This window comes from Diorhabda sublineata, chromosome 3 (assembly GCF_026230105.1).
Source record: "Diorhabda sublineata isolate icDioSubl1.1 chromosome 3, icDioSubl1.1, whole genome shotgun sequence".
NCBI lineage: Eukaryota > Metazoa > Arthropoda > Insecta > Coleoptera > Chrysomelidae > Diorhabda > Diorhabda sublineata.
This window is the reverse complement of record NC_079476.1, coordinates 26,065,691-26,083,116: the sequence shown is the minus strand read 5'-3', so window position 1 is coordinate 26,083,116 and position 17,426 is coordinate 26,065,691. Positions and strand designations below refer to the sequence as shown.

General features: G+C 28.9%; 2 protein-coding genes across 3 annotated transcripts in view; one reads left to right on the top strand and one right to left on the bottom strand.

The window, feature by feature from the left end:
* The first annotated feature begins 359 nt into the window (after positions 1 to 359).
* Positions 360 to 4,822, top strand: LOC130441976 (vacuolar fusion protein CCZ1 homolog). The gene is made up of 8 exons (XM_056775915.1): positions 360 to 541; positions 594 to 691; positions 747 to 840; positions 897 to 1,088; positions 1,762 to 1,937; positions 1,988 to 2,277; positions 2,334 to 2,735; positions 4,689 to 4,822. The coding sequence occupies exons 1-8, from the start codon at positions 467 to 469 to the stop codon at positions 4,745 to 4,747; spliced, it is 1,386 nt and encodes a 461-aa protein (XP_056631893.1). The 5' UTR covers positions 360 to 466; the 3' UTR covers positions 4,748 to 4,822.
* Positions 4,767 to 17,426, bottom strand: part of LOC130441975 (uncharacterized) — a 43,437-nt gene continuing 30,777 nt past the window's right edge. Inside the window, exons 1-7 of one of the 2 annotated variants that reach the window (XM_056775912.1) lie at positions 11,883 to 12,074; positions 10,742 to 10,888; positions 9,917 to 10,012; positions 7,776 to 8,243; positions 7,232 to 7,562; positions 6,857 to 7,179; positions 4,767 to 5,232 (exon numbers count right to left, since the gene is read on the bottom strand). In XM_056775912.1, coding sequence (XP_056631890.1) covers positions 4,969 to 5,232; positions 6,857 to 7,179; positions 7,232 to 7,562; positions 7,776 to 8,243; positions 9,917 to 10,012; positions 10,742 to 10,885 — 1,626 coding nt within the window. In that variant the 5' untranslated portion in view covers positions 10,886 to 10,888; positions 11,883 to 12,074 and the 3' untranslated portion in view covers positions 4,767 to 4,968. Of the gene's footprint in view, positions 5,233 to 6,856; positions 7,180 to 7,231; positions 7,563 to 7,775; positions 8,244 to 9,916; positions 10,013 to 10,741; positions 10,889 to 11,882; positions 12,075 to 17,426 lie in introns of those variants that run through there. The other variant, XM_056775913.1, reaches the window with a different exon arrangement.

Here is a 17,426-nt window from a genome sequence, read left to right as displayed (position 1 = left end):
TGTGCAATTTATGATAACTGATAATAAACCTGTAAGCAGTATTAATACTTGATCACACCTACCCTCAAAACAATAAATATAACCTCTAAATTTGCAATTGCTAGAATATATACTAAACCGTTATCCAAAAATAATTTTATTTCCAAATTAATTATTAGTGAAATACTTAATTAATAACAAAAACGCTTAAATATATTATTTTGTTTAATTACCATTTTCTCTTATCCACGAAATGTTTATTAATTAAAAAAAAACATCAAATTTTCCTAATACCGGCCCTGTGCAAATTAACTCTCTACCTCGTCATATAAGGTCACAGTCTAGCTGGTAGTAAATCTGTAAGCAGAATCAATACTGGTACACACCTACTGTCAAAATAGTAAATATAACCTCAAAATTTACAAGTGCTAGAATCGAGTGAATATATTTATTAAACTATTAGTTATTTTCTTTAATATTAGTTAAAATGGTGACTCAAATAATTGCTGGGTTAAAAAATTTCTTCATATTCAATTCTACATTAGGGACTAAAGAAGGAGAGGTAAGAATAAAACTTTTAATTTAGTTATGTATTTTAATAATAATCCTTTCAGGAATTGAAAAAAATTCTTTATTATTACCCCATAACAGAAAATACGGATATCCAGATTAAAAATGTTGGTCTGGTTGAAGGAATCATACAATTTACAGAGTATGTATTCAAGAATAAAATAATAGTAAAGGATAATTAATTTTTTTTATTACAGAACTTTCAAACCATCTTCTCCAGTTAGTTCTTTACATACGAATAGAACACGACATTTGTATTATCAACCAGAAAAGAATTATTGGATGGTTATGGTAATACAATTTTGTAAAAATCTTTTTTAATATTTGAGTATTTCAATGTATTTCAGACTTTACAATTAAATTATGCCACAAAAGAAGGTTCAAATGATACCGAAGATCTACAGGATGATGTCGAAGATAACGTCTATGAATCTATTTTAAAACAAGCTTATCTTATGTACAGATTATTTTGGAATACTTTCGAAAGTGTTAAAGATATTGGGAATTTAAAAAAAACTTTAGAATTATTTTACAGAGCCGTAAGTACATTCTTCCATTATTTAACGTATTTTTAGCAAAAGTTATTAATTATGGTAAAGAATAAAGTGACAAAAGTAAATTATTGAGGTTATGTAGGTTATTCTTCTTCAACTGGCCTTTTACTTATATAATATATAAGTTTTTCTTCTTTTCTTATAATTAGACTCTTACCTATATGACTATGCAGCTTTGACATAAACAAGCATCAATTAAGTAATATAACAAAACATCTGATCCACGTCAAAATGACGGCCGTGGGGTAAACAATCAACTTTCTTGTATATGGTGTTATCTTTTTTAGATTTTTTCCAGTAGTTCAAGTAATTTGAAAAGTTTTAAGAACCTTTTTTGGAAAATAACTTCCACTTTTGCCTTCAAGAATATTAACAAATTTCGCAAACAGGAAAGTGTTTAGTTTACCTCACGTCGACCATTTGGGCATCAGCTGATTTTGACAAGCTGACCTAACCTAACCCAACCAAAATAAAGAACAAGTTGAAAGTATAAACAATTTGAATAAATAATATGATGATCTAGAATGGTCTATACTATAGCTATAAAACATAACAATGTTGCCAAGATAAATTTTATATCAAAGATAATAGGAAATTAATATTACACGATTTTATCAGTTGATTTCTGACTTTAATAATAGATTCAGTTTATTTTTAGTATATACAAAATATGAAACTTGCTAATGCGGATATATTAAACATATTATCCGGTATTCAATATCTACCTTTAGATAAACAGACATTTCTGAAAGTACAATGTTTCATTAATTGTTTAGAAAGTAATTACGAGATTATAAAATATACTTCGTTTCTATTTAACGATCATTTAATATGGTAAGTAACGTGTATTTGTGAAATTTTTTTGTACGATAATTAAATTTCAGGAGCGGTGTCGAACCCACCGACATGCAAATAGTTTATCAATATTTAATAAACAATCTTCTTCCCGCTAATATCGAAACAGAACTCCAAGGAGGTTCGATTCCTCGTAATTCCCCTTCTCCTTTCGCGGCTTTACGTCACGGCCGATTCATAACTGGCCCTTCGAATCTTAAATTAGCAAAAACTATAGGGAAAGTACCAAAAGTTTATTTATTCGCTAGTGGGGAGGCTAGAGGTTATCACCTAGTCGTTTATAGGGTACTAAGTGCTACTATATGTCTTTTTATTAAAGGTAAAATATTTTTTTTCCAACGAAATTACTTTTTTTTATTGTTATTTTATTTTTAGGAGATATTGAATTGACGTTAGATTTGTTTAAAGTGTTGGACGAATTTTTGAATTCGAAATTGATTTCTATAGTGTCAGATATAGCGGAATATTGTTCGAAACAAGTTGTAACTCCTTCTGGTAGCACGGATTCCTCTCCAAGATTTATATATTTCAATAAACTTAATCTGGCTTATAAAAGTACGGTTCATTTGGATAATAGACAGAGCGGGAATATCACTTGTCCAAAAGAATCTATGAAGATTGCTGTGGAAATGAAAGCAAATGCGCCATCTTTGGGGCAATCTGGAGAAACTATTGTTAAAACTATGAACGATTATTGGGTGGTTATGAAGGTGTCGAATAATAGGGAGTTTTATATAGCGTTACAACAGAAGAATGCAAGTTTGATTGATATCAGTGGTAAGTACAAAATTACGATTCATTTTATTGAATTTGTAAAATCGAAAAATAAACAAGGCAACGTCGCAACCAACAGGTGTTTGAGATGGCGCGGGAAGCGGAATAAAAGACAGATTTTAAACAGCCACGGTCACGAAATCAATTGAAAACGAGGGCAATGTTCCAATTTAACTCATATTGGTCATTAATGTGAATCGTGAAGTTTTTTTTTTGAGATTAGAAAATAGAAAATCCAAATCGAAAAATGTGAATATTTCACCTTTTTCTGTATTGAAAAATAATTATAAAATTGAACGAATAATCTTGGCGTTTTATCAAATTAGCTACCAAAAGGCAAATTTAATTTTTTGGATCTTATTTTAATATAATTTTGACAAGCTCGTGGTTAAAAACTGTTTGGGGTGTTAAGTAATAGTTAAAAACTACAATGAAAATTGAAACTAACTAACTCAAATATATGGGAAGATATGAAAAAATTTCTTATATGTAAACTGTAGAAAATAAAATTTCCTATAGGATTGCCCTTAATCATTTTAACTTATTCGCAATAGAAATCGAGATATTTGTAATGAACTATCGATAAATGTGAATTTCCCAACTTTTTTGACTACTTTTTATTATATTTTATAAAATATGACAAATAATCTCGAAGGTGTGATTTTTTCTTTCAATTTGTTGGTAAACATGCTTTTTTAACATATATTTTAAACTTGTAAAATCGCACGATGAACACGGCATCGCCGCAACCATCAGTTGTTCGCGATTGCGTTGTCTAAGAAAACTTTAAACTTCACAAAATATGAATCAGTTGGAAGAGATGGCAACGTTGTCAATTTCAAGTTATATGGATCATAAACATGAATCGTGAAGTTTTGTTCTGTTAGATTATGAATTTTCTACCTTTATTTTGATTATATTGTATCTCTTAATAATATTTATTCTTTCACTTACCTTGAAATTAATGATTTTTTTATATTACATATAATATCAAACCCGAAGATTCCATATTTCGTATCCAAGTTAACTGTTTCAGTTCGGATCCTGACCTGCACAAGGTAGCTAACTTCACACTAGTTCGTCGTGTAAGTTTACAACGTTGCCATATTTATAAAATTTACTACAATGTAAACTTTTTAAAAAAGAAACGGTTTTGATTAAATTTTCGTGTATTATAAATTTAGAATGAAATGAAGTTTAGAAAATATCTCAAAAATATGAATAGATATATTTTTTTAAAAATCAAAAATATAGAGAATGAACTTTTCTAAAAAATTGTTCCTAATCACTTTTGACGTATTTGCAATAGAAATCCAGATATTTTCAATAAACTATGCAGAAATGTAAATGTTCATTCATGTTTTTTTCAATATATTGAAAATTTTGTGGTTTTTGAATTTTTTATCGACCAAAAAAGTATCGAAATTTTCATTTTTCAAGTTGGGTCCCATTTTTATTTTAAATGCGCAAAGAAATGAATAAAATATATTATTTCTTATTAAGTTTGATGTTTCCAACTTGGATCCTGACCTGCACAAAGTAGCTAACTTCACGCTAGTGCGTCGAGTAACATTACAACGTTGCCATGTTTACAAGAATTACTACAATGTTATTTTTTTTTAAACTGGTTTTTGATCAATTTCTTATTGTGTAATGTAGATTTCAAAGAAAAAAATCCATTTTTTCAAAAAGGTATGGAAATTTTGATTTTCGAACTTATGTCTCATTTCTAATTCAAACGCGCAGAAAAATAAAATGTTTTATTTCTAATTAACTTCAACTCTGATCCTGACCTGCACAAAGTAGCTAACTTTACACTAGTTCGTCGTGTAATATTACAACGTTGCCATATTTATAAAAAATACTACAATGTTATTATTTTTCAAGGGTATCAATTTTAATTGAAATTTTTTTGCTTTTTGTAAATTTCGATTTATAATTGAATTTCTTTTCTAGAGGAAGTTCGGAGGATATGTGAAACGGAACTGAAAGGAATATTTTTTCCCCAAATGTAAATAAAACACTATAAAAATACGTTTTAAATATTTTATTATTAAAAAAAATATAACAAATATATATATACAAGTAAAGTCACAATTAATTTACAACAACCATTACAGTATATCATCAAATTTCTTATCATGAAATAAAAACAAATTTATCTTCATCGAGACGCACGCGCAAAATAAATTTTAATATAAAACATAGTTGCCAGGTCGGGAGCGACTTATTGCATTCAATAAATTTTTGGAACTAAAGTGAGATCGGGGTACGTTCTAGCGAATAAAATGAGTAATTGCGAATCGAAACCGATATTTTCTATTCTTATAACGTTCGCTTCGGAAGCTTTCGGTTCTTTTCGAACGACAGCTAATCCCGTTACCCTCATCAGATGTTCTTCGTTTTCGGTTGAGGCGCCGCCGGTTCTGGCTAAACGGATGTGACATAACACGTCGATGAAAATGTATTTTTGGACAGCTTCGCCGTTAGGAGTCTTTATCTTTAATGGATTGAAAAGAGAAGTGGTTGAAATATTTGTATCGAAAATGAAAAAATTTGTAGTATTTCGAAAGTCAACGAAAGTATTTGTGAGAAAACATTTTGAGGTATTTTTATCAATATATTAGTGAAAATGTGGTCAAAATCAAAAAAATTTAGGAAAAAAATTATGTTTTCAAATTTTATAGTATTTTTAGAGGCAGAGAAAAAAATTTTTATTTTTAAATTTATTTTATGTACAATTTTATCAGTCCTATTTATTATACTGAAAGTTATGAGGATAATATCACAAAAAAATTATTATTCGAAATTGTATAGTATTTTTAAATTCAATTGAAAAAATGTATAAAAAGATGACATTTAATTTAAATACAAACACCTAAAAGTTCTTATTAAATCAGAATTTATATAGATTAGAATCAAAATAATATAAAATTCGTATCCAAATATCACTCAGTCTGGCAACAGTGCGAAACATTCCATTGTTTGACATTGAAACAGAACGCCAAGAATTAATCAATAAAAAAAGAAGAGGCTGGATGATTATAAAGTAAATTCGTGGAAAATACGAGGGAAATTCGATACAAACTACATTTTCGAACAAATTTTATAGTATTTTTAAAGTCAAATAAGAATTAAATACAAAATACAACATAACGATTATGAAAAATGTTTTTCAATATAATCTGGGGCCTTAATCTGTCATAAATACAATGGAAATCGATAGAAAAAAACATTCTCGAATAAATTTTATAGTATTTTTAAAGTCAAAAAAGAATTTACGACAAAATACGACGTAATCACTATAAAAATGTATTTCTAGTTAAGTTGCACCCCTGAATTAGTGGAAAATACGAGGGAAATTCGATAAAAATCACATTTTCGATCAAATTTTATAGTATTTTTAATGCCAGAGAGGAGTTAGCAACAAAATATGACATAATGAATATAAAAATGTATTTCTAAACAGTTAAGGACTTTAATCTGCGACGAAAACGAAGAAATTCGATCAAAAACATATTTTCGATAAAATTTTATAGTATTTTTAAAGTCAAAGAAGAATATTCAACAAGTTATAACTTACTATAACCATAAAAATATGTTTCTAGAATTTTGAGACTTTAATATGTAATAAATAATAAAAATCGATAGAAAAAATTCCTATAATTAAATTATATAGTATTTCTGAAGTAAAAGAAAAATTTTCAACAAGATATGACATACTATGACCATAAAATTATCTTCGAGAGATCCAGGATCCTAAATTTGTGAAAAATACAATAAAAATAAAAAAAAAATGTATTTCTACTTTAGCTACGCTCCTGAATTCGTAGAAGATACGAGGGAAATTCGAGAAAAACCACATTTTCCATCAAATTTTATAGTACTTTCAAGTCAAGTAGGAATTTGCAACGAAATGTCTAAAAAACGTATTTCTAGACAGTTTGGGACCTTAATTTGTGTCAAAAACGAATAAATTCGCTCAAAAAAATTTTATAATAAATAAAATAATTTTCAACAAAATCAAAACAATTCCAAATACATAAAAACAAATATTCAAGTGACAAAAATAGAAAAAAAAAAAACGTTAAACAAAAAAAATGAAGAAAGAAAAAATTACTCACCCTCTCCATATGTTCTTCGACTTGAGGCAAATCATCCCTAAAAACTGTCGCTTCCCCAAGCACCACATCGCCGGATTCCAAAACGAATTTCATCCCTTTATGCACCGCCCTGGGTTCCAGACCCAAACCGTCCGGATGACTATCCGACCACAAATAATTATCAGGTTCGACGAGAGAATCCGGCTGGAAAGTGAGCCTCTTAGCGTACCCCATCCCTATGCTCAACAACCTCAAAGCTCTACCTCCGAAAAGGTGATTCCTCCTATCGTTCGGTCTCACTTTATAGAAAAATCCCGGTATTATACGAGGATCGACGTAAGTACCTGAAACAAATCGAATTAAAAAACGACACCCCCCTCGTAACTATCCGCTTACCAACAACCGGGATCTCGTACGACTCCAAACCGGTCATGGTGTACTTGGTGGGAACGTCGTTGATACTGTCCCCTCTAACGGTGAATCTCCTGTGGATTTTTTGTATACCGGGTAACAAATAATATCTGTGTCTTCTGATATTCACGCGACTGATTTTAAGTATCTCGGCGCGCGGTTTGTTTTTCAATTTTCGAGACAGAATCGTCCCGGAAAGGAGCACCGGTTTGGCAACGCCGGTTTCGTAATATTCGACTTTACCGGTAAAAGTAACGGTCGCCCTCTTATCTACGAGGCCGTTTTTAAACGAGCTAAAAATTTCTGTTTGGGGACCCTGAAAGAATGAGCGCCATGAATAAACGAAACCGATTTAATTAAATTATTTTTTCTTTAAAAAAGACTTACGAAGCCCACCAACTTGCCCTTGGTGATATGGTTTAACGTTTAGGAGAGCCGCCGGTCTTCTTCTTCTTTTCGCTTGGGAATATAATTAGGGGAGTATCGAAAAAATAAACGCAATAAGTTTTAAGTAATATAAGGTTCTCACCTCGATCGAAAGTACTTCGACGGTGCCTTCGGGTTCTCCGTTGGGGTTGAAGAAAGTGAATTTGTCGCCTTCGGAGAGTAGCTCCAATTCGAAGGCGTAACCTTCGGGTCGGTTATCGCTCCAGAAATAGTTGTCGTTGCCGATGAATTTATCGGATTCGAAAGTGAATCGTCTGGCGTATCCCCTACCGATAGACGTTAATGTCAAAGCTTTGCCGTTGAAAAGGCATTTGTTCATCGTGGATGGTTTACCGACTTCGGGTAGGGGTCTGACAAGGTATTTGAAACCGGGTACCACTCGGGGGTCGATATATACCCCGACGACCGGTAGTTGATGGGGTTCCAGGGCACAGATTGTGTATTGCCCCGGTATGTCTCCTAAAGAGGAGGCGTCTAGTTTTAAAGGACCTTTTATTGGTTCCTCGGTTTCGGGAATTTGGAACGGGGACTTGGGGGTAACGTTACAGTCCTGAAAATATTTAAAAATAAATAAAAAAACACTTTCACGATTGTTGGATAATTACTATTTAAATATTCGGTTGAATTCAAAAACAATCAAATAACCTGATATTTGAGATCGCAATCTGTCATAAAAATTTTAAAAAATCGATGGAAAGAACATTTTCCAAAAAGTTTTTTAAAGAATTTGAAAAATGATGTGACATACTATGATCACAAAAATTTATTTTCTGATAATCTGAGACCTTGATCTGTGCTAAATATGAAAAAAATCGATAAAAAAAAACCAATTTCGATCAAATTTTATAGTATTTTTAAAGTCAAAAAAGAATTTACGACAAAATACGACGTAATCACTATAAAAATGTATTTCTAGTAAGTTGCACCCCTGAATTAGTGGGAAATACGAGGGAAATTCGATAAAAATCAAATTTTCGATCAAATTTTATAATATTTTTAATGTCAAAGAGGAGTTAGCAACGAAATATGACATAATGTCTATAAAAACGTATTTCTAAACAGTTAAGGACTTTAATCTGCGAGAAAAACGAATAAATTCGATCAAAATACATTCTCGATTTAACTTTATAGTATTTTTAAAGTCAAAGAGGAATTTACGACAAAATGTGACACACTATGACTATAAAATTATATTTGAAAGATCCTGGATCAAAATTTGTGAAATATACGATAAAAACCACATTTTCGATCAAATTTTATAGTATTTTTAAAGTCAAAGAGGAATTTGAGATGAAAATCTATAAAAACGTATTTCTAGACAGTTTGGGACCTTAATTTGTGATTAAAACGAATAAATTCGATCAAAACAAAAATTTCCATAAAATTTATAGTATTTTTAAAGTCAAAGAAGTACAAAATACAACGTAATCACTATAAAACTGTATTTCTAGTTAAGTTTCATCCATAAATTCGTGGAAAATACGAGGGAAATTCGATACAAACTACATTTTCGAACAAATTTTATAGTATTTTCAAAGTCAAAGAAGAATTAAATACAAAATACAACATAACGATTATGAAAAATGTTTTCAATAAAATCTGGGGCCTTAATCTGTCATAAATCGATAGAAAAAACATTTTCGAACAAATTTTATTGTATTTTTAAAGTCAAAGAAGAATTTACCACAAAAGACGACGTAATCACTATAAAAATGTATTCTTAGTTAAGTTGCAAACCTAAATTCATGAAAAAAACCAGGGAAAATCGATAAAAGCACAATTTCAAACAAATTTTATATTACTTTTAAAGTCAAAGAAGAATTAATAACGACATGTGACCTAACAACTATAAAAACACATTTATCAATAATCTGGGACCTTAATCTGTGCTAAATTTGATAAAAATGGAGAGAAAAATCATTTTTGATCAAATTATATAGTATTTTCAAAATCATTGATAAATTTTTAACAATATATGACATAATACGACATTTCAAATACATTTTTAAACAACACAAGAGTTGATTCTAAATTTGAGGAAAAATGTTGAAAAATTATTTTAAAATAAACCGTAAATTAATTTGGCGTAATTAGAAACCATCAGAAATTTACATAATCACGTTTTTAAAAAACAAAGTTCAAAATTACAGGGTAATTCAATGAAAAATATGTTAAAATCACGAAACGTTTTTATTAAATGTCAAGTAAAAAATCAACACTCACATGAATATCGATAAATTCCGAATCACTATCCAAATCACAGCTCAAACTCTTCAGAATTGGCGCGCAAGCCCCAATCTGAGATTCAACATGAGAATTCTGAAATGGAAAAAAGTTGATAAATAGTGCGAAATATAATTCGTATACGCCACTGGGTTCCCACCGCGCATTATTAACGCGCAGATATGGAAATCGGCGCCAACTGTAGAAATGTCTCGCCGTTTTACATCGTGAATAAAATATTCAAACAAAAAAATTGTTAAACACAGTTATAAATAACTGTCTACTGACTATTATTAAATTTACTACGTTAGCAGATATATTTATACAGATAAACCTGCCGTACAGAAGATTAGTAATTTATCTACAACCAAACCGTTAATCCACATAGAAGTTTATTTATCAATATATAATAGTAATAAAAGTTGCTGTATTTTATAAATTAAAAAAACACTAAATAAAACGATTCAATGAAAGGAATTTATAACAATAAATAAATGTAAACAATAACGTGTATTTAGTTGAAAATTTGACAGCATCAAGTGTAACCAACTTTCTAAACATAATTTCCCTGTCTATTAATTGTTATTCACATTTACGTTTTTAATTTATTACTTTGTTGGCTATAAAAATAACTAATAACTTCGATTCGTTAAAAATGATTCAACTTCAACTCCAATATAGCCGTTGTATGGGTACAGGGTATGATTTAAATTAAGTAATTTTACAGAGGCGAATATAATAATAAAATATTGATCAATCGATTTTTTTATGTAGAAAATTGAGGAAATCATATTTTATTAATGAAAAAAATATAACAATACTTACTTGAATCGGTAAAGCTAATATATTATCAGTCTCAATAACATCTTCAAATAATATATTTGAAGAAGGTGTTCCGCGACGAAGTGATTGCCAATGGCGTTGCATGGCATCGAGTTTAGCTTCTTCTTGCATACTTTGGGACATCATTTTCTGAAAATAATTAGCATTTTGCGATAACACACGGAAATTTCAATACGCATTTTAAAAGTGATTGACCGAAAATTGATGGAGACTTTTAATACACAATTATAAACAAGAATCCTATTTTTCATTTTTCCTAAAGGTCAGGCAGATCAGAAAAGTTGTAGGTCATTCACCATTCGTAAGATTTCGCGTTTATAAATTTCGTACGTTTGACCTTTGATAAAATTTTTGCAGAAGTAGAATTTGTGTCTATTTTGACTGGATTATATTAATTATAAAAAATGTACATATAAATAAAAAAAATCAAACAGCAAAAAGTAATTACGAATTTCATTATTAAGTGAATACTCTCCAATATAAAAAAATAAAATGAATAAAATACGAGGGTGGTTAAAAAATTTAAATCCAAAGAGATGTTCGTATATTTAATGGCTTAATTTTATATATAAATATTTAATAAACAATGTGAAAATTATTTATGAGACACTCTCTATATATTGACTGTACTAATATAGTAAATCTAAATCGATGCTGAGCATAATTTCTCTAATCAAATATTGACTCATATAATCAGTATGATTCACTACCTCGAACAATTTGTTTTAAATTAAAAATAATTAGAATCATTGTATGTGAGCTTTCTCGAATCAATTATTAGCATCTATAAATAGCTAGAATAGAAACTTTCACATAAATTAAGGCTGAATTATCTCCTTCATAAAAAAGAAACCTGTTTCACCGCCTATAAATTATCGATCGTCAACTTCCGCAACCTACAATGGTACCAACTTAAGGCCACATATTTCTAGATACTTCGATCACAGATACCGCTAGATTCTATATTTAGATTTATATACGTACATTACGAGGAAGCTTTTCGGAAAATAAATGATCGATTGAAGTTTAGATAATTAAAACTAAATAAAAAAAGAATCTTTTTCTCCTATAATGATAATAACCTTATTTTGGAAATTATATTAATTATTAAAAATAAACTCACCACTTGATAATGTGTAATAAGGTATCACTAAATATAAAACTTTGGAGAAATTATTTGGAAAAAATCACGAAATTGTACTAAAACGTCTGTTCAGCTCTAGCGACCACAATGAAATAAATTGGCTTTCAGGTTCCGTTCCAGCCAGACGGTTGTATTTGTAACAAAGTTGAACGTGTCCGGGGCTTCAACGCAGGGCCTCGGATCCTCGTTGTGATTGGTCGGATGCACTTCTATCACGATTTAGGAACGTGATAATTGTTAGTAAACATTTTACGTAGCAAATTATGAACTTTATGGTTGCCATAAATATATTTTTGTTTGATTTGAGATAAAGATTATGTAATTTTTAGCAATATGGATTGTTTCCAGTTTCTTTAAAACAAAAAGTGATTGTTATTGTTATTAAAAACCCATAAATTTCGTTAATATTTCCTGAAACGACATTTCTACAGTGTAGAATGAATTAGTAAATAAATAAAAATGAGGGTGTTGAAGAAAACGCTTGGCCACGTTGATTTATATTTATAATGCACATTTCTTTAAAAAAAATTATACAGGGTGTGTCATCTGACAGTGGCCAATAAATAACTATATGATTTAATTAGATTTGTTTTCTGATGATATCATCATTATTATTATTCTTCACTACACGGTTATCTAAAATCATCATAATAGTCGCTATGGAAAGAAGAATTGTTAAAATTCATATCTTAGGTCCTTTTTTCATTCATGGCAACTTGAATGAAAATAAATCAAATGATTTCTTATATCTTGATCCAAAAAACCCACAAAGAACATCACGCTCTCCTTATCTAACAATAAGACTCTTTTTTGTTGGTAGGGGATACGTCATATGTCAAAAGTATTGATACGTATATCCCATTTGGCTGCTCCACACTGTAGATTCTATTCCCAAAATAATTTACCTGATATTTCAAAATATACTTAATGCCCTTTTAGTTTTTTCGGTTCTCTCGGTACTACAGGTACAAATTTTGTAAAATTTTTATTGATATGGGTCGTTGCATAACTCTAAGCAGAGATGGATTCAGGACCATATTGAATAAAGTTAGTTTTGTTTTTATATATAAAATTTTTAGCTCGGGGTGGATGATGCAAGCAAGATAGTTTCAAAAAATTAAGATCTAAAAAAATTAAAATCATATAATTTGAATAATACTGATGTAAACTTAACGATTTTGTATTACTCATTCAAATAAAAAAAACAGTGGTAGACCAAAAAAAGGAAAAAATTAGATGTAAAGCACTTAACTCTGAGGATATTATCTTGAATATAGAGAGGTATAATGAAAATAAGTCGAAAAATATGTACCCATATATATTTTCAAAAGTTAGTATTAAATTTTGTGAGGTATTTGAATTCGTTCATGACATGATTAAAATAATTCTGTCACATTTACTTAAAAAACAATCAAAGTATAATAAAAACCTCGGTACAGATATGAAATAGTGTCATATTATATATAAAAAAACAAACAAGAAGATTATTTCTCTACTTTATTTATATAAGTAATCATAATATTTATCATAATAATAAACTTTTTTTAATAATTGAATTACTATAAAATATACTTAATACACCCCTGTCTGGAAGCCAACTGAATGAACTTCCTTCTCTGACCAATAAGGGCCTGGTTCGCCACCTGCTAAAATATGATGACTTTTTATAGTTCTATGTCAATGAATTGAATGCTTCTTTAAATAGTTGGTAAGATAAAATTTTTTTCTAGCTGGCAATAAATAAAAATATCATTATCGGTTAATTACATCGGTATGCAATTTTATAATTATTATTCAAATATGTAGACAACTAAATAAATATAATTAAGAGATCAAACCGGACTTTATAAATCGTCTTCTTTTATATATTATTAGCTAATTCGGCCTCTTTCTATATTGAACTATTTACTTCTTATTATGGATGTTACTCACAAATAGTGTAACTTGTTGGGTGCAACAAAATTAGTTATTTTAAAAGAAATATAATCTTTCTACACTTAAATATTGGCCTATTATTACAATACCTTGATACCTATTCTGGTTTTAAAAACTTTCAAGGTCAAGTACTCGTTTGACCTCTATGTAAAATTTCTGCAGTAAAAAAAAAAATATTGTCCTTATAATCTCAGCATTTATTGGAAGAATTAAGATAAAAAACTAATTGTTTTACTGAAAGTAATTTACATCAATTTTTTTACAAATAGTTTCACAATTTATTGTATTAACGTTGACATTGTTTTTTATAGGTTAGATTATAGAATTAAGGTAATTATTGTTAAAAAAGAAGAATATTTTATTATTATATACGTACAGGGCGATTGTGAAAACAAAAAAAATTATATATCTTTCGGAAACTGCAAATAATTGGGAAATTTCTTTTTCAATAAATTTCATGAGTCATTTATTTGCCTTGACCCTTGCAAACGTATAACATAAATAAAGAAGATAAGATTGTGAGGTTATGGACAACAAATCCACAACACGTGAACGAAAACACACGTCGTTTATGCATGATTCTAATGATTATACCAAACATTTCAGAGTTCAAAGAAAATCGTGAAAAAAAAAACATCATCATACGATAAGGAATTAATTCATTATTAAAATGGATGACAGTGTAAAAATCAATACAAATATCAATGGATATTATAATAAATATTCGATAATTGTCATATTGTATGGTAGATATAAGATTGCACTAGAAAACAATACGCAGATATGTTACTTTCTGAATACACTGTGGATAAAAATTACCTTCACATTCTATGAAAGTCATTTGGTCGATGCGTTGGCCCATGCATACAAAATTAAACGCAGTTGGAGTCTGAAATTGTCATCGTTTTATAAATAGACCCAGATTAAATATTTTTTGGATTTAGTTACTGGTTAAAGTCGGTGAGGTGGAAAATGCACAAAAATATTTGCCTATTGATTATCTTAAATTTGAATTGTTGCAATTACAAAAATATCCGATTAAATGTTACAGGGGCGATCAAAAATGTGTATTACTTCTAATAACTCATTTTTATATCATATTAAATTGTGAAAAAACGTCCAATGTAAGTCGTTTTCAAACATAATCGCACCTTTACATAATAGAAATTGAATTGCTTCTATTTCTTACTGGTTTTTTCAGATTTTTGTTTGAATACGATTCTAAAATATAATATCAGAAAATATATATTTACGATTCAAGTCATTTCAGCGCGAAAAGTTTTTCCGATTCATTAAAAGTTGTTATTTTGTGCAAATAACATATTCTAGTCAATATTTTTCGTGTAATGAAACATTCTAAGTTACAAATGTTCACGACTCCATCTTCCGACTGCAAGCTCAACAGGTATTCTATTCACCCATACTGTAGAAAACTGTAAAATAACTGTTCCAAGCTGACAATAAATAGAGATGGGAATTGCATCGAATTAGATTAAAAATAACAGTTTTTGTTTGGTTGCCGAAATAAAAACTGTTCCTTCTTTTTCTAATTAATTTCTACACATATGGGAAAATGTCTCGTGGGTCTATAACTCGATTTTAGTAGAAGAGATTTTGTGTAAATTTAGAAAAACATTCACGAGTTTATCTCACATAAAGTATATTTCGTTGTATTTTTTCGCATACCTGTATAATAAACCAACAAGATCTAGTTTGACTAAGGGAAAAGCCAAATAAAATGTCCTTCCTTTAATACAACATTATTTAGTATATAGAAGTAACAATAAAAGCAAAATATTTGTTATTGTATTTGTAAATAATCAATTATTGAGTGCTAAATCAGGATATAATTTGACTAAATTTCACCGCCAGTAAGAAATTTTTATTCTTAAGTCCGGCAACAGCGCGTTAAATATACAATATTCTTATTATAATAACAAAAATAAATTGTTTTCCTCCAATTAATATACACAGTATTTTAACGAATCATTTATAATTAGTACAAAATTGTAAAACATATTTACTGTTTACATAATTCTAATTAGGAGAATCTTAAATATTTGTTTAAAAATAAAACCATAATTATTGAGTGATGCTTTGCTTGCGACATTCAATACGCGTTGTGGTAGTGTTAGTTGCATAACCCATAAAACATTAATTGAAATAACTCGACTAAGTTTGAAGTAAAAAGTAAAGTCAGTTGCATAACTAGTGGTTGTATCGATAGAATTAAATGATGGATCCAAAAGTTAATATGATTTTATTCATTGAGTTATACTAAATATTTGTTAAATGCATTTGAAAAAAAAAATATATTCCAATCCAGATTATTTGAAATGCGTGACCAAGAAATGCACTCTGGATATAATTTAATCCTATTAAAAGGTAAAACGAGACTATGAGATTTAACGTAAGTCTTCTCTGTAATATATTTTTAGATAAAACACCATCGCGTTTAACAAATTTTAAAAAAAATGAGATTGTAAGAAAAAAGGATAGTAACTGATACAGGGCGGTACTTTCAGAATTCCTAATGGATATTTTAACGAAGAAATTCATGTTGCAAAAGTAAATCATAAGTGTAAGCCATATTTCACCACGACTGCGCAGTTTATTACACGACAATAACCCATAAACTAGCACGGCATAGAATCTAAAGTAGAAGAAACTATTATACAAAAATCTAAGAGAAACACTATTTGTTGTGTTGGCACAACATTTTAAATTCACACGAAATGTGAGATACCATTGTATCCCAGTTACGTTGAGATATATAATATTAATTACCTTGTGACCTACATTCAGAGGCATTACAACATCAATATCTTCTTTTTTATGAATTCGATCCCACGAAATATATTTCGAAATGATTATTTTCGTAAATAATGAAACGTAATACACCTAAATAAATTAACTGTGTAATATTTGTGGTTTTAATCTTCCAGCAAAGCGAAAATGATTAATTTTACGATTAGATACAGCTATAAATAGATCTATATAATGTACAGTAAAAGAAGTTGGTATTTACCAAATCGCTTATCATAAATTAAAAATTCACAACCGGATACAGGATCTAAATAATCAATTTTCATAATAATAAGACTACAAAATGGTAAACATTTATTGTAAAAAGTTTTGATAGCGATTGTAATGTAATACTATAAACTGTACATTATAAAGATGGCGTCTAATACAACGTTGCCAAACTTTCGAAATAATACGGATATTAAAGAAATATGAAAGGTTATATTAATACTTGATATAAATTATTTTCGTTGTCTACATTGAAGTAATTAGTTTTATTGTGAATAAAATTTTTGTTTATCGTTGTTTTAACCACGGTTTTCTTAATAATAACCAATTTATTATACTAGATAAATAGACATTCAAGTTTGTGGACAATTTAAGAGATCATTAACCTATTTAATATGACGTTAAATTATTTATAGTAGTAGCGATCTTTTAAAAAAATTATCTTAATTCACAATCGTTAGAATATACAAAGAGATGAAGTGTTTGTAAATAATTAATCTGTGATCTAGTTCAGAGAAAATCCCTTCTTAGTATACGTCACTGGCGGAACTACTC